Source organism: Ctenocephalides felis, unplaced genomic scaffold (assembly GCF_003426905.1).
Source record: "Ctenocephalides felis isolate EL2017-DRISC unplaced genomic scaffold, ASM342690v1 CF-g0.4_SCAFFOLD_03571, whole genome shotgun sequence".
Taxonomy (NCBI): domain Eukaryota; kingdom Metazoa; phylum Arthropoda; class Insecta; order Siphonaptera; family Pulicidae; genus Ctenocephalides; species Ctenocephalides felis.
In genome coordinates this window covers 48223833-48247780 of record NW_020539725.1, presented here as the reverse complement: position 1 = coordinate 48247780, position 23948 = coordinate 48223833, and the positions used below count along the sequence as shown (strand labels likewise).

The 23948-nt window shown below is 28.2% G+C and overlaps 4 protein-coding genes across 4 annotated transcripts; 1 reads left to right on the top strand and 3 right to left on the bottom strand.

Moving 5' to 3' along the window:
- Positions 1 to 5437: 5437 nt before the first annotated feature.
- LOC113386180 (ras-related protein Rab-28-like) lies at positions 5438 to 8866 on the top strand. The gene is made up of 5 exons (XM_026623977.1): positions 5438 to 5509; positions 7114 to 7338; positions 8048 to 8171; positions 8497 to 8600; positions 8660 to 8866. Exons 1-5 carry the CDS (start codon positions 5438 to 5440, stop codon positions 8864 to 8866), a joined length of 732 nt encoding a protein of 243 aa, XP_026479762.1.
- Positions 8867 to 11740: 2874 nt separating this feature from the next.
- On the bottom strand, positions 11741 to 18258 carry LOC113384967 (alpha-(1,6)-fucosyltransferase-like). Its single transcript, XM_026622746.1, has 10 exons — positions 17867 to 18258; positions 17430 to 17601; positions 17191 to 17349; positions 16804 to 16935; positions 16461 to 16647; positions 16088 to 16325; positions 15863 to 16013; positions 12315 to 12544; positions 12078 to 12199; positions 11741 to 11933 (listed from the first exon to the last, which is right to left on the bottom strand). The coding sequence occupies exons 1-10, from the start codon at positions 18091 to 18093 to the stop codon at positions 11791 to 11793; spliced, it is 1761 nt and encodes a 586-aa protein (XP_026478531.1). The 5' UTR covers positions 18094 to 18258; the 3' UTR covers positions 11741 to 11790.
- Positions 12963 to 14633, bottom strand: LOC113384968 (BUD13 homolog). The gene has a single exon (XM_026622747.1). The coding sequence runs from the start codon at positions 14493 to 14495 to the stop codon at positions 12963 to 12965; it is 1533 nt and encodes a 510-aa protein (XP_026478532.1). The 5' UTR covers positions 14496 to 14633.
- Positions 18259 to 19332: 1074 nt separating the features above from the next.
- Positions 19333 to 23889, bottom strand: LOC113384937 (WD repeat-containing protein 3-like). Its single transcript, XM_026622715.1, is given in 15 exon segments — positions 19333 to 19560; positions 19635 to 19854; positions 20024 to 20211; positions 20464 to 20712; positions 20910 to 21077; positions 21159 to 21223; positions 21226 to 21259; positions 21418 to 21654; positions 21725 to 21920; positions 22009 to 22309; positions 22434 to 22653; positions 22735 to 22908; positions 23001 to 23198; positions 23390 to 23599; positions 23662 to 23889. Coding segments are annotated over 15 exon segments (2799 nt in total). The 5' UTR covers positions 23833 to 23889; the 3' UTR covers positions 19333 to 19392.
- Positions 23890 to 23948: the final 59 nt, after the last annotated feature.

Below are 23948 nucleotides of genomic sequence, written 5' to 3'. Positions count from 1 at the left end.
GAATAATTTAAAAAACATTCGATTCATATCGATAAGATCATATTTCTATGGGTTCCGTAACATCGTTTATCCGTTAGACGGCGACGCAGCGCTTACGAGCTTCGATATTTCATCTCTTTGCAGGTAAGGCAGTGCGATTGCTTTGAAAAAAGTCCAAAATTTACAAAATATTTCAAAATAAAAAGAAATTTAAAATTTCTCAAAAATCTTAAAGTTTAAAAAAAATTAATCTTTTTCTAAAAAAATTAATTTTTGGTGATTTGTGTTTTAAAGTTCCAGCAATTTGCCTTAAGGCACGATGCCAAACACCACTATAATTTATAATTAAGATTAACAACGAAATTTTGCAAAAGTTGGATTATTTTCAAATAGGTTTTGAAAGTGCAAGATGTGCTTTTGATTTTGTCAAGAGTTCCTTATAGAAAACGTCAACAAATGGAAAAATAATTATTATAGTTAATAAACAATAATAATATACAATATCAATAAATCAGTCTTTAGTGAATATTAAATGCAATATTTATATTCACCTTATTTTGAAAAATAATATTAGATACTTGTCGTATCTCACGGGTACTATATTATAATATTATTTGATGAAAACCATAATTATTTTTATTAGATTTTGAACAAGCAATGTTTTTAGAGACGCTAATACAAAGATAAGACATATCACATGAACAATGGAAATTAATGCAATTAAGTAATTAGTAAAGAAGTCAGTAAAAAAAATAATTCAATTTAGATTTAATTTAATCGGATACAAATTAACATATAAAAAGTATAAATTATATAATTAGCTAATGAAATAAAGCATATTTTTTATGTTAAAACTTTATGTATTTTAAATGTCATACCTTACATATAATCCACAACAATTTTATATCACGATAATTTAAAAATAGCACTTTCAATTACTAAACTTCATGGAAACTGAAACACATAAAAATATTTGCTACAACTTTTATATTTTCATAAATATTGAGGTAAAATATCTTTTTAATTTGACACGAAGTTTTAACTACTTTTGAGTTATATTTTTTGCAGACACTGAAGTTTGAAACTAACTTCTACCAACCTTAAAAAATTTACTGAAACTCTCTGAAGTTGTTCAACTAAATAATAACAATTATTAAAATGTTAATTAAGTAATTATTGAAATAAAGAAAATAATCACACTAAATTTACTTATGAATTATCGATTTATATTATCTTTTGATACCGATCGATGTCGTGATAAATATTCACAGATGAAATTTCCGTCATCTAACAATATCGTCTTTAGCGTCGACAGTGAACTTGACCGCGAGACACGATTAACTGAATGTTAAGGAAGAGAAATTTCCTCTTCGTACGTACGTGGGAACAAACACACCGACGACATATCAGATAACTTTTCATGCCCCTTCTCACCTATCACCAAATAAACAATTACTTTGAATTTATTGTTTGAAGAACGACTTAATGACACAATTTCGGATGAAAGTGTAACTAGTTGTGTATGGCATCGTGCCTTAAGGCAAATTGCTCGAACTTCCCGTACCGAAATGTTCGAAGAATATTAAATGTTTTCAAATGAGAACTTTAGTCTTTAAATTAAAATCTGATTTATTTTTTAAATCATTCAAATTGGACGCTTAGTTCTTTCAAAAGCTGCCATTTTTGCACATTTAGCTCTGTATCTTAGAAATGGCTGCCTTTGCCAAAAACTTATCACCTCTTCTCCTAATCATTACAAATTGAATGTTTTTTAGATCATTCAAATCGGACACTCCGTCCTCTCAAAAACTCGATTTCTATTCTCTGCACTCTATTCATTACTCCTTAACTCCATAACAGCTGGACCTGCCTTTGCCAAAAACTAATCAGCACATCTCCCTATCAATAGGTATCGAATATTTTCTGAACCATTCCAATCCGTTGATCCGTGCGCCCGATTCATTTTTTCTGAGGTATGCCACACACATTTATTTTTTCTGAGGTATGCCAAAATGTTCAGAAACCTTCAAAACGTAAGAAAAGGGTAGAAGATACAATGATAAATAGTAAAGAAGAAAAAAAGAAAAACAATGAAGTTACGTTGAAAAATACATAGAATAGGATAAAATATGAAATAGAAAGAAGAATAAGATTGATGTAAGGAAAATAGTATGAAACTGAAGAGTGTATTGAAATTGAAATATGTTGTAGGTGGCTAAATGCTCGAGTAAGCGAGGCCAATAAAAGTAAAATAAAATAAAATATATAATATTGAAGATATTGATTATGCATACTTTATATTTATAATAGAAATAAAAGAGCTTACCTTTCAAAACTGCATTAATCTGGAATCACAAGCATTTGCATGTAGGCACTTCACTCACAATCAGATCACAAAATAAGTTTTTTTCACAAAAATATAAAGTAATGAAAAAACACTAATTTTATATTAATTACAATTAAAAAATAATTATTTACGTTTTTTATTAACTAAATGTAACTTACGTTACTTAAACCATAAATATGTTTAGTTGATATAAAGTAATTTTGATATTGAACAAAACAAATGAGAGAATAATAAAAATTATTAACTTCCCGTAGGGTAAGTTATTGTAATGGGCCGAAAATCGAAATTGAAAATTTTTACATTTCTCGACGTTTTGAAGGTTTCTGAACGTTTTGGCATACCTCAGAAAAAATGGATGTGTGTGTGTGTATGTATGTATGGATACAAATTTCCAGTCACATTTTCGAGCGCACGGATCAACCGATTTGAATGGTTCAAAAAACATTCGATTCCTATTGATAGGGATAAGACCTGATTAGTTTTTGGCAAAGGCAGGTCCAGCCGTTACGGAGATACGGAGCAAAGAGTGCAGAAAATAGAAATCGAGTTTTTGAGTGAACGCAGCATCCGATTTGAATAATCTAAAAAACATTCAATTAGTAATGATTGGGAGAAGTGATTATAGTTTTTGGCAATGGCAAGCCCAGCCATTTCAAAGATACAGAGCAAAATGTGCAAAAACTGGCAGTGTTTGAGAGAACTAAGCGTCCAATTTAAATGATTCAAAGAACTTTCAGCTTGTTTTAACAAAATAATTGATTTAAAAAAAAAAAATTATATAATTTTTTTTTAGTTTTTTTTGTATATCGAAAATAATTCAGATTTTATTTTTAATTCTGACTATAGTTCTAATATACTTCAAACAAATAATTTCAACTTTGCAATTCAGTTTATATAATTCTTATAAATATTAGACAATGTTGCAATATTAATAATAATCTATTTGAAAACATTCAGTGTTCCTCGAACATTTCGTTACGGTACGGGAAGTTCCAGAAATTTGCCTTAAGATTTATCGATTATTAACTTCCCGAAAAATTTACTTGCTTGTTTTATGTTTTCGCGACGTTTCAAGTAATTTTGAATCGCTTGAGACCAAATTTGGAAAAATATGTTTTCAAATTATCAATTGTAACTTCGCCATGATTAAAAATATATGCGCACATATACGTCTATATAATTTTTTGGTTTCATATTAAAAATTAATAGCGGATCTTAATTGTAGTTTATAGTGACATCATATCATACCTTTCTAACTAGTGCTCATTTAATAATTCGTTTTCTCAGAATTTGCTATTAGCATATGCGTATACACAAATTATATATTTGCAATATCCCATATATTAAAAAAACATTGTCATAAAAATTTTACAAATCGCGAAGTGGGCCGGAACTGAACTATAAAAAGTATTTATTCAACTGATCAGTTAATTTAGCAAAGGAAAAAAATAGAATAAGAAATAAAATTTATTTGTCAAACTTGGTGTAAGAGTAAGGTGACCATACGTCCCCGATTTTGCGCCTTGAGTCCCGGCTTTTTCTAAAAGCAATATTTGTCCCGGTTTTAGGTGTTTCGTCCCGGATTGTCCGGGATTTTTAAAAATGTTTTGATTGCCAATATATTTTTAAATATATTTCAACTAAAAAAATTGAACCAAAAAAATGTGCATATAAGTTTTTAGCTCAACAATACGCTACATTTTTAAAAAAAAATTATTACTAAAAAACGGCTCAGACGATCTTTGTCAAAAATTGTCTTTGCATTAGTTTGAAATATGCTGTAATTGGCCTCATCCTACCTATCCAACTTTTAGAACCTCGCTCTTCTTGTCTTGGGCATGTTTTTGAGCATAGTTTTTAAGAGCATTATTTTAGCAATAGTCAATTATTATCAGTAAAAAAGTGAAACAAAATTTTCTTTAATTCGCTTTATAGACTAATATTTTTGCATTTACAGTTATAAAACGTGATGTAGGCCGCGCACAATGGTACATTCATCATACTTCAGCTTTCCAATATTTGCATCGCGATGAGACATACATATACAAAATTAATAACACTCTTTGTGTTATACATTTTATGGAGAGTTATATTTCTGAAAAATTTCCAACGGTTAGAAATTTGTTCACAGAATAATATGAACCATCAAAAGATCAAGATTCGAAATTTGCGTGAATCAAAATGAATTGTGTCGAGAATGGGTCAAAACGGAATTTTTCAAATTTTATCCCTTATTTTTGGGTCAATGCACGGGAGATCAATAATCATTTTACAGGTATAGGTTCTTCAGCAAAGTATCATATTTTAATCCCTAGTATCAGAAAATTCATATACCTCTTATGTTTTATAATATAAGGTATAATAGCGATCAGTATGACTGAGAATAGCCCAACATCTATTTTTCAAAGCCCTAGGTATGAAAGATTGGCCACTCCTAAGACATTATTTTCCTATTTTGAACCAATATCTTTTCTTTCATTATTTCATAAAATTCAGTAAAAAACACATAATATAAGCATTAAATTTTCACCCTCACAAATAGTGATAGTCATTTTAGTAGACTTATTTTTCCTATTATAACATACCAATTTGTATAAATTATAATATAATTAAATCAAGTTGTTGATTAAAGTACTGAAATTGAATCAAATTTGAGAAATAATTTATTTAACTTTCAGTTTCAAATTATATCCAAGAGCCGGCTTATTATCTTCGCTGTACAGGTAAGAGTGTGTTTTGAAAAATCGTTGCTAGGGCACGATTAATGGGCGCTTTCATTCAGAAGTCAGATTAAAACGTGAAATGAATTGAAAATTACAAAAACATTTAATAAAACAGTCTTGGAATTATATCTACATACATTTTTTCATTCATTCCTTAATTTGGAACTAATTTCATCATGTTTTATATAAAAAAATCGCAATATGTAACACGATATTGAATTTATATAAAGATAAAAATGAAACGGAAAAGTTTTGAATGAAATAATAGTTAATAAATTAATTTTACATTTTATAAAATGGATTTATCAATTTCTACGTGATCTATGTAACATGTAGTGACATATAAAACTAAATTAAAAATCGGAAAAGCACGTGAGATCGAAGTGAAATGTCAGATTCTGAAGATGAATTTCACGGTCAGCAGAAAGTTTGTGTCATTGGCGATTCTAATACTGGAAAGGTGAATTAATTAAACTAGATTTAAATAGAAAAAAATCTCAACCGAAGTTACTATCGTTTGTATGCTTCAGAAATAACTTAAACAATACTCAATGATAAAAACATAATTAATAATAATATAAATGCTTAATTGAAAACTCTTTCACGCCCATTACATATTGTCCATTAGTTTCACATTAGTTAAATAAAATACATATATTGTAAAAAATTATGTTAAAAAAGTAAAGATCGCCTCAAGACTATTCTCAAAAAATTGAATAAAAAAATTAAACGAAATTAGAAAATTATTTTATATTAAAATTTAAGTTCCCGAAAATCAAGTAATAACTATTTTAAATTTACTAATTAATATAATTATTTATGAGTAAATGAGCGCCTATTCAGACAGGGATATCACTGGTGAGATAATTCTTTAACTCATACTCATAATCAATTTTATCTTTTATGGATATAATTTAAATTTAAATATCAAGCTCAAACACATCTTATTTATATAATTTCTTTATTAACTAGTGGGGTGCATGGCATCGTGCCTTAAGGAAAATTGCTGGAACTTTCCGTACCGTAATCAAAAATCTTGGTACGGAACCCAAAAAAAAAAATTATATAAAATGTGTATACATTATTATAAATCTCTATAAAATATCTGATAATTGGATGTACATATGTCCAATAAACATTTTCGACTGCCAAATGACATTTTTTTAACTTAATTTTATTGAGAGTCCATAACCGATGGACCTGCCTTCCCAGAAATTTAATCAGTTCTTCATCTTGTCAATACAAGTAAATTTTATTTGAATTATTAAAATCGGACGCTCCGTTCTTTTAAAAACTGAGTTCCCATTTTTGGCGCTTTTTGCCCCATATCTCTCGGAACGGCTAGACCTGCCTTCGCCAAAAACTAATCAGTACGCTTCCTTATCAATACAAATCGAATGTTTTTTAAATTATCCAAATCGGTTAACAAGGTTCCCGAAATCTTCGACAAAAATTTGTATCTGCACACACACACTTATATACACAAATACACATCCACATATATATCCACATTTTGAGCACAAAATGTACAAAAACCTTTTTTTTTAATTTCGATTTTTTTGCGATTACATTATCTTACCCTGCGGGAAGTTAAATATCATTAATTAATTTATTTAATTCTAGATCTAATGATTATATTTAATTTAATTACTGTTTCGAGAAATCTTCTGATAGTTAAAAATATGTACCAAATTTGTAATTTTAATAACTCAAAAACGTAAATGTGATTTGTGTAGGTATTCAAAAAATTATTCTCTATTTTTAAATGTTTCAATATTTTAGATCAAACCTACAGTAAATTATTATACTTTGTGGTTTGTTGCACGAATAAAATATTAGAATAAATGAGAATTATCTGTCCAAGTTATTTTAATATATTTTGTAACTCATCGGCAAGAATCTAATTAGATTCATATTATTTTTTTTCTAAACTAAGAAGATCTCATTGGAGTTCTTCTTAGGTTTCGCTCCCGAAGATTGCCAATTTAGCTCATAGGAATCTTTATGTATTGCTGAATAAAACAGAGTTCAAAAAAAAAAATCATTTTGTAATTTTTTTATCAGACTAGTCTAATTCGTCGGTATTGTGTCGAGAATTCCTGCTTCAATGAGCAAGTCACCCCGACGGCTGGTGTCGATTTCTATATACGCGAAGAAATCGTTCTACAATGCAAGGATCCCGTGAAAAATAAGAATAAAGAATTAAGGACATCATTGAAAATATGTGATATTGGAGGAAAATGTTCGAAGGGAACGAAGATGTTTGCTAGCTATTTGCACGGAGCCAATGTATGATATAGTTTAAATAGATAACCTAGGTTATAAGAACTAAAAGTGAAATTGGACCTTTCTGCCCCGATCTATGCTATTACCCTATGCAATTTTTATATTAAGTAATATAAAAATTGCATAGGGTAATAGGATAGATCAGGGCAGAAAGGCCCAATTTCACTTTTAGTTATTATACTGTGAAAACTAACTACAGTTAGTTACAGATATCCCGCATTACGTACTTAACACGTTCCGGGGGAAAGCTCGTTGTGCGAAAAGCGTTTTTCTATACAAATACATGAAATTAATTTTAATTCCTTCTGCAGTATGAAATGTGGTCATAGAAAATAAGATATATTTTACATATAATTAGGACATTTAAAAAAAATATTACTGATTTACAAAATAAGTTATTATCAGAGTTGTACTACTTCCTTTTGTGCCCTTTTAGCTTTTGAATTTTTAAAAAAACTGTCGATAGTTTTTTCTTTAATTCTCTTCTTTGAGACCTACCACAATCGATATGTAAGCTTATCATTGTTCATCAAGAATTCTTTTGGTCCTCTTATATCTTACAATAAGAAGCAAAAAGAACTACTATTTTGTTCTTGATTTTAAATGGATTTTACGGGATGATAAGCTTAGGACAAAAAAGTCCACTTCTTAATTTTAAATTTTTAAAGAGATTTCACTAAATGATACATTATTCAATCAATCAACTTTCTAGATTATCATTTTGGTGTATGATGTAACCAACATGAAGAGCTTTGAAAATTTGTCTAAATGGATTGAACTCGCTAAAAATCAAAATGTTGGAAAGAACATATTTTATGCAGTTTTGGGAAATAAAAGTAAGTTATAAAGCTAATGAGATTGAAATATATTATTTTGTTAATTGCTCTTTTATTTCTCTTCACTTATACAATTACATGCCATGAAGCGAAGATTTAACTTTACATGTCATGATGCGAAGATTTAACTTAAGTTTTTTTTTTCAAATAAGAAAATATTAAATATGCATAGTTTCGTGGGCAGCAGTTGGAATGAAATGCTGTATTGAAAGTGTCCGAAATATAGTACTATATTTAATATAATCAGACGTCTGATTATATTATTATTTGATTATATAAGTATACACTTATTAATCAATTATTATTTATATATTTATTATTAAAGATGATTTAGAACATCAACGAGCAGTTCGCTTGGATAAAACAGAATCGTTTTGCAAAAAACACGCTATTCAGGATTATTTGTTATCTGCCAAAAGCGGCGATGGGGTAAGACTTTATAGATAATTTATTAGCAATTAAATTCATTTCTATTTATTAATTTTTAGATAACCTCGGCTTTCCATGATGTCATAGCAGCATACCACGGATTCCAATTAATTGAAAAAAACTTGATATTAACACAGAACAAGATTGTTCAAAGTGAAAATGAAGGAACAATAATTAATGCCGCACAACAAAATGAGACGAATGATATAAATAATACAGAATATAACAAAAAGTCAAAAATTTCTTCTGTATGCTCTTTACAATAAAATATACTAACGATAGCCTCTGTTCTATTATTTCAAATCGGGAATGGTAATTTGAACACCCTCTATACGTTGGGGGGTATTCAATGCAACTTTAACATTTTTTTTATTTATTTCTAATAACAAAGGTATAATAAATTCAAAAATAATCGTTAAAATTATTTTGTCGATTTCAATAAAACCATGTATGGAGTTGTAAATTCTGGTCTTATTAAACAAACTAAAATATTGGGGACCTGCAACAAGTGGTTTTATCATAAATATTAATTGAAGATTGGATCAATAGCCCTAGATTTTAGAAAATACTCTGTGTCTATGTGTTAGGCTCAAAAATAACTTAGATGTATGGAAAATTTGTACATATTAAATAAACTGCTACTTATGAATCACTTATGAATTGTCACATATCGGAAACTTCATGCAAGTTGCCTTAGGACAAAATGCCACGTACGACTAGTTAAATTATTTTTTTTAATCAGAACTACTACGAGAAGAATTTCAGATTTACTAGTCTGTGTTTTTTTTGTGAAACTTTGCATGGTGACAGAGTTGATAGGAAACAAACCCCTTAACTGTCAATAGAACACATCCAATTTTTATATACTGCAATTAATTTTTATAATCAAACCACTTATCATCGTACGTGCGTATAGTTAGCAGCACAAGTACCTAGCAGCAAAATCATTATTAGTACTATAATATTATAAGGGTTGTGTTCCTTCTATCAATTCCGTTGTCATGCAAATTTGCATCAATATCCCAGGCGAGTAAACCTGAGGCTAATAAATAAAAATATAATAAAACAGAGTTCTGATTTAAATGAAAATTTAATTTGAACATTGGTCAAGTCTTACAAACCTTGGCACATTGATTCAATTTGTCTTCAAATTCTCTATAATTAATACAGAAGACATTTCTTCTTCAAATATAAATGGTATGCTGCTGCATTTCACATATCCACATATATGTACATAAATACTTAATTACATGAATAAAGTACCCAACACTATGCAAAAACTGCTGCAATTAGTAACAGATATAACAAATAATAATTTTTATCAAATGAAATAAATAGTTTTAATATTGGCAAGTTTACACTTTTAAATAATTCATTTGCTCATGACAAATAGGTTCTTTTTCACAAAAAAACTTGACAGTTAGCTGTCATTTCAAATCAGTTGCATCTTGCTGGGTATTTTATTTTCTATTGCACAATGGTAAAAATAGTTGCTTAAATATTACATAAATGCACATTTATATACATACACATATATACATAAAATGTCTTTCTACTTATATTTATATATTATAAAGTTATAAAATTTACATTAAAATTACGAAATATTTAAATTAGGCCCCAATATATACCCTCAAACAACAGGGTGAACAAAATATATATTGAATTTCCTTTGTAAAGAATAAATAGGTAAATCATCAATAATAAATATTCAACTAAAATATTTATACTATTGTATGTCACAGAAGTTACAGTTCTGTACTAATAGTACATATTTTAAAAGTGTAGAAATAAAATAAAATAATTAGGGCAAGCATTACATAAGATCATAAAAACTATTCCATAAATTATTTAAATAAAAGTTTTCAATGTAAGGTACATTTGATACAGAAATAGTAATTTAATTTTTTGGTAAAATGCAAATCAATTGCAAAATAAAAATACCACAAATAAGTGATGTTAAAATTTTAGATTTGTAAACTAATTGCAGCGCATCTAATAATTATTATTAAACAATTTTGTAAATTAAAATATTATATTAATATATTATTTTAATTTACAAAATTATTAATTAATTGTAATTGTAAAATATTTTTATTGGAATTTAAAGTAAACTGGCTGTAATTGATAAGAAATGAGCAAAAAATATATTTAAAACTAGATAAATTGTGATGCAAAATTGTAATATAATAACATTCAGCAAACAAATAAATGTAAATACTTATATAAAATACAAAATGTCTCATAATTATTATGAAAGTATTGTCAAATTCATAGGAAACTATTTAATACATACGTTTAAAAGATTTTTCATATATATTAAATCTTATTTAATATAGTTTAAAAAGTTATAAACAATTAAAAAAAGTGTAATATGATAAATATTATAAATAAAATTAATTATAGTTATAAATGTTCTGAATTCTCCATATTATGAATCTAATTTGGCAAATTCTTGTAAAATTTGAATAATTTTTTTATACTTTGAGGTTCCTTGAACAGTTAATTCACATTTATATGTTTAAAAATTTGAATATAAAATTTAATTGCTGACATTTATGTTACATAATAAATATACTGAAATATGGCATATTTTTTAAAATTTATCAATCAATGTAATAGTTTTAAAGAAAATATATTAAATCTGTCATGTTTTCAACAAATGTTCATGCAATCAAAATGTTATATATATTTATATGTTAAAAGTAGTTAAAATTTATGTTAAAATGTATGTTTAAATTCTTGAAAGATAACATCAAGTAAAATGGATAAAGTAATGATTTTTACAACATCTTTATTATTCCAAGCGATACCACGTAAAATTCTATGTCATCATCAGTCAGTATGAACTTTTTAGAAGAAAAATGACACAAATATTATGTGTTAGTTTTCTTATAAAAAGTTCATAACCATAGTGCACTGACGATGACGTAAAATGTTATGTGGAAACATATGGAATAATAAAGATGTTGTAAAAATCTTCAGTTTTTCCTTTTTACTTGATGTTACGCACTACAAGAATTCAATCACATACGTATATATTTGGATATATATATATATATATATATATATATATATATATACATATATATATATAGATCCAAATACACCACAAAATTAATAAAATGAAAAAATCACACGGCATATACATAAACACAGCTCCTCAATTTCTAATCTAATCTTACCATGTTTATTTCAGCTTAACATTGGGATATGTAGGAAACCGCGCCGTATGCATTACGTCGCGAACTTTGAAACTTGGAAATAGACCTAACTGTGATGTTCTAAAATTCGTCCCTTTGGAGAAACCGTCCCAATGATTGCCAGCGACACCTAAAAATTTTATTAAATATAATATACCCTACAATCTTTGCCTAAAACTAATCACACGATTCCCAAGTAATATTTTTCGAACAATTTTATGAAATATATTCAGCACTTCTGAATAAAAAATAAGTAAGCCAAATATGAACCTACCGATGATATCACCAGGTTTCAGGTGCAACTCTCCTTTGCGCACAGGTTCGTGCGGTAAAACGGCTTCACGAGTGTGTGAGCTTTGTCCTCCATAATAATAAATATCGTCCAAAGAATAAAACCTATAATTCAAAAAAAAAAAGTAGATTATAAAAAATTTCATTTGTGCTAAAACTCTTTTATGTGGTTGTCAATCGGATATCAAGAAATTTCTATTTATCATTTGTTTATATTTACCTGTCTGAAGCATCAGTATGCATAGTCTGCATTATTTCATAAGCGACCCTGCAAACTTGAGAACTGAAGGTGCATACCAAATGATCACTTCGTGCTAACAAAATAATGTCCAGAACGATGCCACGCAAAGACTCGTCACTATAGCGTGATGCTACTGATGCTGATCGAGATATAGATGGATCGCCAATAACGATGTAATCGGGATAATCTTGCCTAATTTCTTCTATAACCTGATGACAAGTATTAGTTAGAAAAAATTTACAATGTTTATTGATCTTCTTAGTTGATATTGTATATCTTAGTAAGCAATACCATAGATAGTTCATAGAGCAAAATATCTTACTGATGGTCCATGCAAGCAAATATATTTTTGGTAATCCGATAACATATTTAAATGTGCCATGTCATGTCAAAAATTGAATCAATCTTAACTAAGAAATGGGGTCTGTCTACAATTACTACGTACTATTAGTAATGCCCAAGTAAATGCTCATGTAACAAATGTTTTTAATTCAATTATAAGTCAATAAGTAAATAAATAATAATGAATATCATATTTTTAATAAAAATATATTCAAATCAATCTTTATCATACAAATTAAAATTGAAGTAAGTATATGAAGTAAACATAACCATATATTATTTAATTCACATATCTTCGGTACTCCATTTATAAGCCTCGTCTTCATCAGCTTTTTTCGCATTCATTTTTTCAAACCATTGTTTTTCATAACCATTACCCCTGTCAACACCATCCCATCTGTATCCTGGTTTAATATCAAACCTGTTTGAAGGGTATGCACCTTTATATTCTGGTCTAACCTGAATTCCTTTTTTAACATTTTTCTCCATTTGCTTTTGCTGTATATATTCCAACATAGGATCATCAGCATGCAAACGATCCCTTAAATGTTTATCTAAATCATCATCATTTGCGTATCTTGCTAAAGGTTTATTCATTTCATGTAGATCTTCCTCCATTCTAGATTTCAACTCTTCAACTTGTTTTAAACCTTTGCCCCAGCGTGAGTATTTTTCTTTATGAATCCTTTCACGTTCAAGTCTGGCTTTTTTTGTATCTTCATCTTCGGATTCTTCCTTACGTCCAGATTTCCTGGAAACTGTTTTAGCATATCGACCTGATATTTCATCATTCATATTTAGCAGCTGATCCTTCTCCTTTTTGCGAATTCTTTCTGTTTCAATGCGTAAACTTTTCGCATCTTGCAAACCAGCAATTTTACCATCTAGGGTTTTTTTCATTTTTTCTGAGGATGTTTGATCATTCTTACGTTTAGATTTTCTAGGGGGACTTTGGTCAGTATCAGAATACCTTTCTCTGGAGTTATCTCTGTCATTACAATTACTTTTTGATTTTCTTGATATCTTTTCATAGTCCCTAGATCGCCTTGGAGGGCTCTGATCGGTATCTGACGAGTTTCTTCTAGAATTAACTCTTTCATGCCTAGAACCTGTAGTATTTGAAAACTTATGGTTATAATTATTTCCTCCAAATTTAAAATCGTTAGATCTTCTTGGTGACATATTTTCAGCATAAGAACTTCTAGATTTTTCACTATATTTATTTCGGTGATTAGATTCCCTAATTTTGTACTCATTGTGCTCCAAATCCTTATCACATTTATTAGAATTATACTTACGTGGTGGGCTTAAATCATGAACAGAGTCACTCTTATTTTTATTTTTATATGAAGATTTACTCTCAGACCCTCTTGGTGGGCTCAAGTCAATTTCAGAATTTGACCTGTATTTTCGTTTTGGACTCAAGTCTAGATCAGAATAATGATTTTTTTTTCCACCCAAATTATCTTTACTTGAATTTTTTCTTTCGTTTTCTTCATTTTGTTCAAGCTTTGAGAATTCTTTTTTCTCATGTATTTTAGAAATAAACTTTTTTGACGAATTTGAAGCTTTATTATACTCTGATCTTCGTTGTGGACTTAAGTCATGATCAGATTTATTAGATTTTTTACTTGAATTACCTTTATCCTGATATTTATATTTTGATGACTCGTCTTTATCATGAGTTCTAGAATGAGACTTTCTTGTTGGGCTTAAATCATTGTCACTATTTTTTGACATCGATCTGTTAGGACTCTCTCTGTGTCTCCTTGGAGGTGTCAAATGATCTTTTGCTCTAGATTTTCTGGGAGGGCTCATATCATCAGAAAAACTATTTTTTTCTTCTTTAAATCATCTTCCAAATCCTGATTCAGACTATTATACTTATTAGAACTATTTTTGTCAGAAATTCTTCTAGATAAATTTAAATCATCATCAACTTTTATATCCGGATAGGATTTTTTTCCCCACCGATCATCACTAAGTTTACTATCAGTTACAGTTTTCCAATTTGCTGTAGTTCGCGCTAATACTTTAGACTCATCAATAAATTCAGCAACTTGAGGAGCGTCTTCATCAGCAAGTAATAAATCTAATTGTACTTCTTCGGAAAATTGGGCACCATTGGCTGGTGCAATTTCATCATCATCTACAATTTTAAGTCCTTCACCTGTTGTTTTCGAACGTTTCTTCTTTTTTTTCGGTTTCGTTCCATCACTTTTTGATAAATACTTTTTTAGATATTCTTTCTGTGATAATTTTTGTTTAGGCATATCACAACTGTCGTAAAATTAGTTATATTTTATTATTTTATTTAGTTTAATTTTTTTAAGCACGACTAATATTAGTTTACAAAAACATCGGCACAATTTTCATTGTTATTTTCCTTATTTATAATCGTAATACTTTTATCATTTTGACATTTCTTGAGAAATCCCACGCCACATGAAGTTCAGCAAAATGCCGCGCAACAAACTAGTAGCCACTAGTAACGCAGATGGCGCCATGTTTTTAATGTCGTATTAATTGAAAATATGAAAAATATCAATGTTTTCAGAATTTATAGATAATACTTAATAATATAATACTAACACTTAATAAATACTACTAATAAACAACACTTAAAACTACAAATCACTAAATCTAAAATATAATGATGATTTCTATTGATATTACTTTTAATCATGCTTACAGACAATCTCAAATATATCTATCTCAAAAGTAAATTCGATGATTATTTTTTGGATACACTGTACATTGAAACGTGAAACTTTGTTTTCACTAAAAGTATGTCAATAGTCCTATTATTACGTTATTTCACATTCGATTCAACTGATACTCATTGACATTAATACCCAAAAACATTCATTGAATTGCAATCATAGATAAACAAGTATACAAGTATGATTGCAATCATAATTATGACTTGTTATCCATCGCTGGCATAAAGTTTGAGGATAGAATTTTAAAAAGTTATATGAGACAAGTTGCAACGAATTATTAAGCAAAAACTTAACTATTATTATATCCAGATATTAATTAATTAATTTTTTAAGTTTTTGCAATAAATCTTATGATCGATTAGATTTTAGAATAATGTCATACTTAAAAATTGCTGTAATCAAGTTTATTTTTTCCTCTGGTTAATTATGAAATATCAAAAGTATCAAAAATATGTTATTTACCGTTGGATCATCAGTGGCTACATAAACCCTCCGCACAACCTTTTCCGACATTTCTCTCTGCTTGTACCAGTCTTCTACATGTGTCATATATTCTGCAACTTTATGAAGAGCAGCTTCAGTTCCCACTTTATCAGTTCTTCTCACATGAATACTACAAAATTGAATAAAACCCAAATATTAATAATAAATTTTGAAACTGTTTTTTTAATCAATACTGAAACTTACCCAACTATAGGCTTTGCATAACCCAATTTATCCATGCCATTTTTTATCATATCTTCTGTATTTTTGGTAGGCCGAAGTAAATATTTTAAAATTTGTCCTATCCACCATACAATAGGATCGCCATGCAATCTAGCCAATCTATCAGCAAGATCTTCCGGTACAGCTAATGGCAAAAATGGTGGTCTAGGAGAAATGGAATCTATGATTGGTAGTGTAATAACTTGTGTAGAAGGTTTGCCTAGAATAGATAATTTTAGTATTAATAATGTTCTTCTTGTAAATATAAAAACGGTATATATACGGTAAATATTAAAAAGGTATTTTAAAATAGATAAGTCATGAATTTAAGTTTATATTATTGACAAACAAGTACCTGGCCAGGAACCATGTGTAGTTCCCTCTGCATTTCTACATGTTTCTGATAGAGGCAAAAACACTTCTTCCCAACCTGCTTTGTGGTATCTCCAGCCTTTACTATTTAATATTAAAGTTCTTTCTGTTCCATAAGCTATTATGAAACAATATGCAACATGATGCAATTGACAGCCAAAGCCGCAACCCTAAAATTGTAGTAAAATTCATAGATTTAAATTATCTGATAATAATTAATGGACATAAATTTTCTACCACTGATAAATTTGAATAATGATTATTTACTTGAATATCAAGTATACTGATTTAGCACAATATAAATATAATAAAATCAAATACTGTACCTTATTCAAATTGCAAACTAATTTTTTAGCCGTGTTACAGTCTTTTGGGTTCTGTAGATAATGAAATCTTCTTTGTACTAAATCAGACAAATCTCTAGACTCTTGCTCTCTCCAGTTATTGAAACCATCATACTAAAAATAAGTATAATTATATATTTATAAATATATTGATTAATTTAAATGTTGCTTATAAATAATAATATGTATATAGATAATATATTGGACATCATGGCCTTATTCATAAACTTGCTCTACACCCTGAAATAACTGAATTTATTAAAGGGAAGACAATTATGTCTCACTATATAAAGCTTATCAAATGCTTTAGTTTGTCACAGCATTTTTCAAACCTCCAACGGAAACTTTTATTACTAAGTTGACATATACCTTGGCAAGTTTCTCGACATCAGATAAAAGCCACCACTTATTATTAGCTACCATAACCAGTGAATTTACAATTTGCTCTCGATTTATAGTAGAAGCTTTGTGCAGTTGTCCAAGTTCATTACTTATATAATTCCACAATTCTTTTATATTATTTTTAATCTGCAAAAATAAATTTTATTTATATTAGAATTGTGATTTTTTATTAAATCCTCTAAATTATTAAGATTTAGTCTTTTTACCTGTCTTCTAGTCATTTCATATTCAATACTTGGTTCTCCAACTTCTTGATTTTGTTTATTATTTTCAATTTTATCAGCATATTCAATTGGTAACATGCCTTCAGCAGCCGTTACTCTGTCATTTAACGCTTTTAATATTTTCTCTTTAACTTCTGGATCTGTTGGAATGTCACTATAATATAAATATTCATTATTTTATATTATCGGAGTAATGATAATGACTTGATTAATAATCTATACAAACGCCTAATAAATTAAATTGATTGTACGATTTTCACAAATTATTTTATATTTTTCAATAATTTAATATTAATTTTTGAATAATATTTGATTTAAATTATTATTGAACATCATAGAAATAAACAAATTTAGGAAGAAGGATTTTTGAAAATATATCTATATAAATTATACATCTTTATATGACTTATTATACATGCCTGAAATTAAATTCTGTAAAGAGCTTTTTCAACTCTGAGTTTTGTTTCTTAAGTAGTTCTAATTCTCTAAATGCCTGAGATAATCGCTCATTAGCTTCTTGATCTTGTGAATTATTAGAATTAAACATTGGCTTGGCTGCCATAATCATAATAATAAGCCATACTATAAATAATCCTAATAGGGCTCGACCCCACTTTGATATTCCTAGAGTACGTAAATATTTCATATTTGCAAAATACTTAAATCATTACGATCAATTATTTAATAAGTAGTCTGGATCAGTTGACGACTAATGTTATCACATTTTGCTACCGTTTAAGAAATATATTACAATAAATCATAGCTAACGTTAAGATTTTTATAGCACTTCATAAATTAAAATTAACATTTGTAGAATGTACACGTCAGTAATTATATCACAAATCAGAGTTAAAATTGTATATTAAAAAAACACGTTTAATTAATTATTATTATTTGATTGTTTGTCATTTCAGTGTAAATTATTATAATTTATGTCTTTGCACAACGCAGCTGATTTGACGTTTTTGACAATCAAAGTCAAAGAAAACACTTAAGAGAAACAGTTCACACCAATATCTTTAATCTTTGGCTCTCACTACTATAAGAAATTTAGACATATATGCTAATAGATAGCGCCACAAATAAAGAAAATACTTTTTCAGGTAAATAAGATTCAGGCGTTTTTTTTTAAGGCTGCGTTTATATACATATATATTTATTCTTTTATACGATAACAGATTCTCTAAAGCTCAATATCCCCTAATAACACCAACTTCATTGAAACAATTATTATTATATATTTTTTTATATAGAAATTTGTATAAAGATTTTAAATCTCCTTTTTTTATTTCATGTAAAATTTATATATACATATATATAATAATATATATATATATATATATATATATATTTGAGTTAAAAGTCGGCGTTTTATCAATAAAAATAGCGTGAGAGTTTTTAGAAATTTATTTAAAATCCATTCGTTTCAGCTAGCATCTTAGCCTTCATTCAGTGGCAATCAATACAATAAAAAAATAGGACTAAATAAATAATATGTAAGAAATTTCATAGAAAAACAATAATAATGACATTAATAAAGGAACACAATTTTGCATCTTATATATAACATATGAAAATATTTTTAAACATGAATAACTTAACAAGTTGTCCAAACTATTTATTTACTATTCGGAGTCTAAGATAGAAATTCTTTTGAAGCAATATAGTTTTATTGATTGCCATATGCATATAAACTTTAGGTTTTATTAAAAAATCAATGTTTTAGTAAGTCAAAAAGTAATAAATCAATTTTTGACATTTATTCTAAAATATATGTAAAAATTGCGAACATACTTAGTTTTTCATAAAAAAAGTTGTTAATTATTGCATTAAACATTTCACATATTCACTAAGACATATTTTGAAATGATGAAGTCAATTCTTTCTTTTATAAATTGGTTTATATTTACTTTCACTTTTATTTACAAATGTTTGTAGATCATGGTTATGTATTTAAAGTAAGAAAAGCTCTCTTAGCTCTTTCTCTTTGTCTTGTTTTCTTTGTTCGTATATTTTTTTCTTTAGTTGCATCTCTAAATAGAAGCACTCCCTCCGAATTTTCAATATCTCGTTGGATATATTGTAGTCCATGCAAGTTATAGCCAATAATATCCTTTCGAATAAAAATAAATAAATTAATTTATTTTTAAATAAATAATAAGAAAAAAATATTCTTATCACACTTACCCTTAGTTCATTAGTATATTTCATTAATTTTTTCTCTAACTTTCTTATCACAGGAAGCAGAGTTTGATTAGCTACTATGGGTGCATGATGAATTTTTATTAAAAATATAGAAACTTTACATAATATTTCAATATCAGCACCATTAAACATTGTAGGCAACATTTTTAATATATCCGTAACAGCAGAAAATGGAAGTATAAGTAATGTTTCAATCAGATCACTGAAAATAAAAATATTTTTATTTTTTTAATATTCATGAAATTCATTTCGTTGTTTTATATACAAAAAGAATTTGTATTTGTAAAATAATCATAGTCCTGTATGATACTACTGCATAAACTAATCAATTTAGTATAATAAAGAAGCTATATTTTTTATGCTGTTCATACCTGCTACGAATTCTTTTGATTGTATCTAGTAAAAATTCTTGAGGCGTGTTTACATTATATGCTAGCATTAACGGTGGCGGTTGAGGTATTGGCACAGACTTTCCAGTTTTCTGTTGAAGTAACTCACATTCATCTAATTCTATTTGATATGCTGCTGATACCTCTAAGCATTCTAAAATGGATTCAGCCTGGAATACAAACAAATTTAAATGTAAATGAATTTATAATCATAAATTAATCCTAACACTTATAATATATAACGTATATTAAAAATTGCTACAGCCGCTTTATAGTAATTTATGGCTCTGATAAGCTATTGATTATGAACTTATATATTCAATTTTAATCTACAAAACTAGAATATTGCGTAAAATATTTACAAATCGAGTATCACAAATATTTTATCGAAGTGTACCATTCATTTATATTCTTTTACTCACTCCTTTCTCACTTCCAACTGTTTTTCTACAAGGTAAATTTAAACCAGGCAAGCCTTGGACAGCAGTTTCCTCCCCTGTGGCTAATGATGCATCTTCTTCAGCTTGACGTTCCTCTTCCGCTGCATCTTGAAGCACCAATGTCTCATCAGTTTTGTGATATAATCTTATCACTCTATCCGATCCAGAGCTAACTAAATGCCCACCAGCTGGTGATACTGCTAGGCCATGACATTCTCCTATATGTCCTTGCTTCAGATTTTTTTTTTTTTGATAAAATAATATTATTAATATTGTATGACAGTATTAAAATAATAATGAATTTAAAAAGTAAAGATGCTAATTGTTTACACATTCTACTCTTCTTAAAAGGATTTTATATCATTTCAATTTAATATTTCTGAAATTTAATATATAATAGTATAATATAATACTTCAGAAATACTCACAGGCAATGTTGCAATCTTGTCAAATGTGTCACCATCCCAGTGTTTAATTTTTCCATCTTTTCCGCTTGTGAAAAATTGATGTGTACCATGAACGAATTGTAATCCTGTTACAGAATCATCATGTGCAAATATTGAGCGATGGCAATCACCAAAGTCTAAACCCCATACCTAGAATTGAAAATTAATAAATTTATATGATAATTTTTAATAATATCAATTTTTATTTAATTTATTTAAATTTAAGTTTACCTTAATATTTCGATCTGCTGACCCAGTAGCAATTAAAGTTGAATCAGAAGAAATATCCATACAAGCACTGGTAATTTGTGACCATATAAAGATATATAAAACTAAAAAAGTAGTAATACAAAATAAATAAAATCACATAAATGAAATATAATATTACAAAAAATATCACTAAATCCTAGCATATGTGTTTAGAAAATAATTAACATTAATAGATTAGTAATATATTATATTACATTAAATTACTGATTTGAAAACATACTTTGAAAGTGTCAAGAAAAAATATTTTAACTGTAGAATCAAGAAGTGCAACAGCTATGAATTTTCCATTTTGAGATACTCTCACACAAAGCACGCATTCTTCAAGTTTTAGGGTTCTGGTATGCAGAAGTGAAAGCACTTTAGCCTTTGCTGCTTTTTCATCCACATTTTCTGGCTGAATTAACTCAAAATTCCATAATTTCACTGTATTATCGCCACCACCAGTCACTGGACCTCTCTTTCAAAACAGTTTATAATAAAAATTTAGATATACACATTGCATTGAACAGATTATAACTAATACTAACCATATTCGGTAATAATGTAATAGACCACAATTCTTTAGAATGTGCAGGTATTTCTTCTAAAACATCCCCTGCTGCAATGTCTGCTATGAGCAATGCGCCTGATTTCAAACCAATTAATAAATGCCTGTCACCAGGTACAAAACATAAGCTCAGTACATAACCAGTCTCAATAGTCTGCAAACAGATTTGTGAAGTTCTGAAATTAGGCAATATATAAAATATTAAAATACAAATATATAAACAATTTTATCACTGAATTAAAAAAAACAATGAAAATGAAATACCTATTCCAAACTTTTACTGATTCAGCACTTCCTGAGGCTATAGCAAGATTATCAGAGCTAAAACAAACAGCTCTAACTTCGCTGTGATGACCCATTGAAGAAATTGATCGTAAAATTGATGGAACCGATTGCTTATCAACAATATTAGATCTATACATATTCACAGTGTTATTTGCTTGTATGATCGCTATTCGAAATTCACCAGCACTTCCAAGAACAATATCAACAGATTTTATTTTATAGTCAACCTTTAAAGATGATAGTTTCTTTATTTCATCTTTAAGTCCTAGTTCTACCGAATCTACTTCCTCAGCATCAATGTTTTCAATTTCCATCTCCATTTCAGGGTTCCTAAAACAATAATTTAATAGTTACATGTGTGTGTATGTGTGTTTATGTATAATATAACATTTCATATTTTTAACACAAATCTTCATACTTTGACGATTTCTTTTTTTCTCGGTTTTTCTTTCGTTTTCTCAACCTTTTCTCTGATTCTTCATCATCACAAAAGTAAAAGTTATCTAGTGTATTATCCACCCCATGGCATGCAAGTATTTTTCCAGTTTTATCTGGTACTAATGATACAACTCTCCCTTTGCTTGATCTCATAATCACTCCTAACTTAGAACATACTATTGGGCACTAAAAATATTCAGATCCATTATACAAAGTAATAAACAAATTACCTCTAGCAAAGAAAAATGGTGTCAAAATTTCACTCACAGTATTATCCTCTATTTCTGCATCTGGGTTATCTGGTTCTAAAGAAAGATGTTGTATACCATTTTCAATATTTGTGTCTTCATTCTTCTGTGATATTTTCCAAACAGTTAATTGGGAATCAATACTACCAGTTATTAAATATTTATCATCTTTCATCAAAGTCATTGCCCACACCTTATTAAATAAAAATGAGAGTAGTAGAAAATCATTTAATTAATGGTGAAACCATTTAAACAAATTATAAATAATTCATGTATATAAACAACCTCAGTTCTGTAGCCAGTCAATGTTTTAAAACATCTTTTAGTCTCCAAGTCCCACAATTTAATAAAGGTATCCTTTGAAGATGATATAAGTATATTATAGTCCCTCATAAATTTAACTTGAGTAACTATTCCTTTGTGACCAGAGAGACGACATTGTCCAGCCTCTGCCACAGTATCCCACACAATTATTTCAGTATCCTAAGCATAATTATAATTCAATAAATATTAGAGAAAAATAAAAATAGCAAGCAAAAATCCTAGCCTTTGGGATTGCAATGCATTGTTGTAATTGTTTCAATACATATCATAAAAATATAATTATACTTAATAATTAAATTATATGGTTATTATCATTTATATTCATTATTAACAATCAAAATCAGACGTACTATGCTTCCTGATGCAAGCCTATGTCCCATTTCATCATAGCATAAAGTGGAAATAGCATTTTTATGACCTGAATAAACAGTTGCAACATCACCAGTATTTAAATCAAATACTTGAATGGTACCATCGGCATAACCAGCTGCAAGATGAATATTATTTGGACTAGCAGATAAGAATGTCACTTCTATTTTTTCTCCTAACAGCACTTGTCGCTAAGAAAAGAAAAACAAGATAAATCATAATGTCTTTAGAATAACATGTTTTAAATATTTACTTTTTCTCCTAATCTTAAATCCCATATGAGAATGTGTTCACAACCTGCAACAGCAACATATCTACCCTCTTGTCCATCAAGAGTAACAAAAACAATGTTGCATCTAGCACTTGCAATAATATTAAAATTTCCAGCCGATGCCCAGCGTAAATATTGTTTAGTCAAACCCATTTTGTATAACTATGATGAAGAAACCAACTGTCAATAAAGATTTATTTCAGTTCCAATAATTATTTCAATATTAAACAGACATTAAATTGATGCCCAACGACTTATTTCTTATAAAC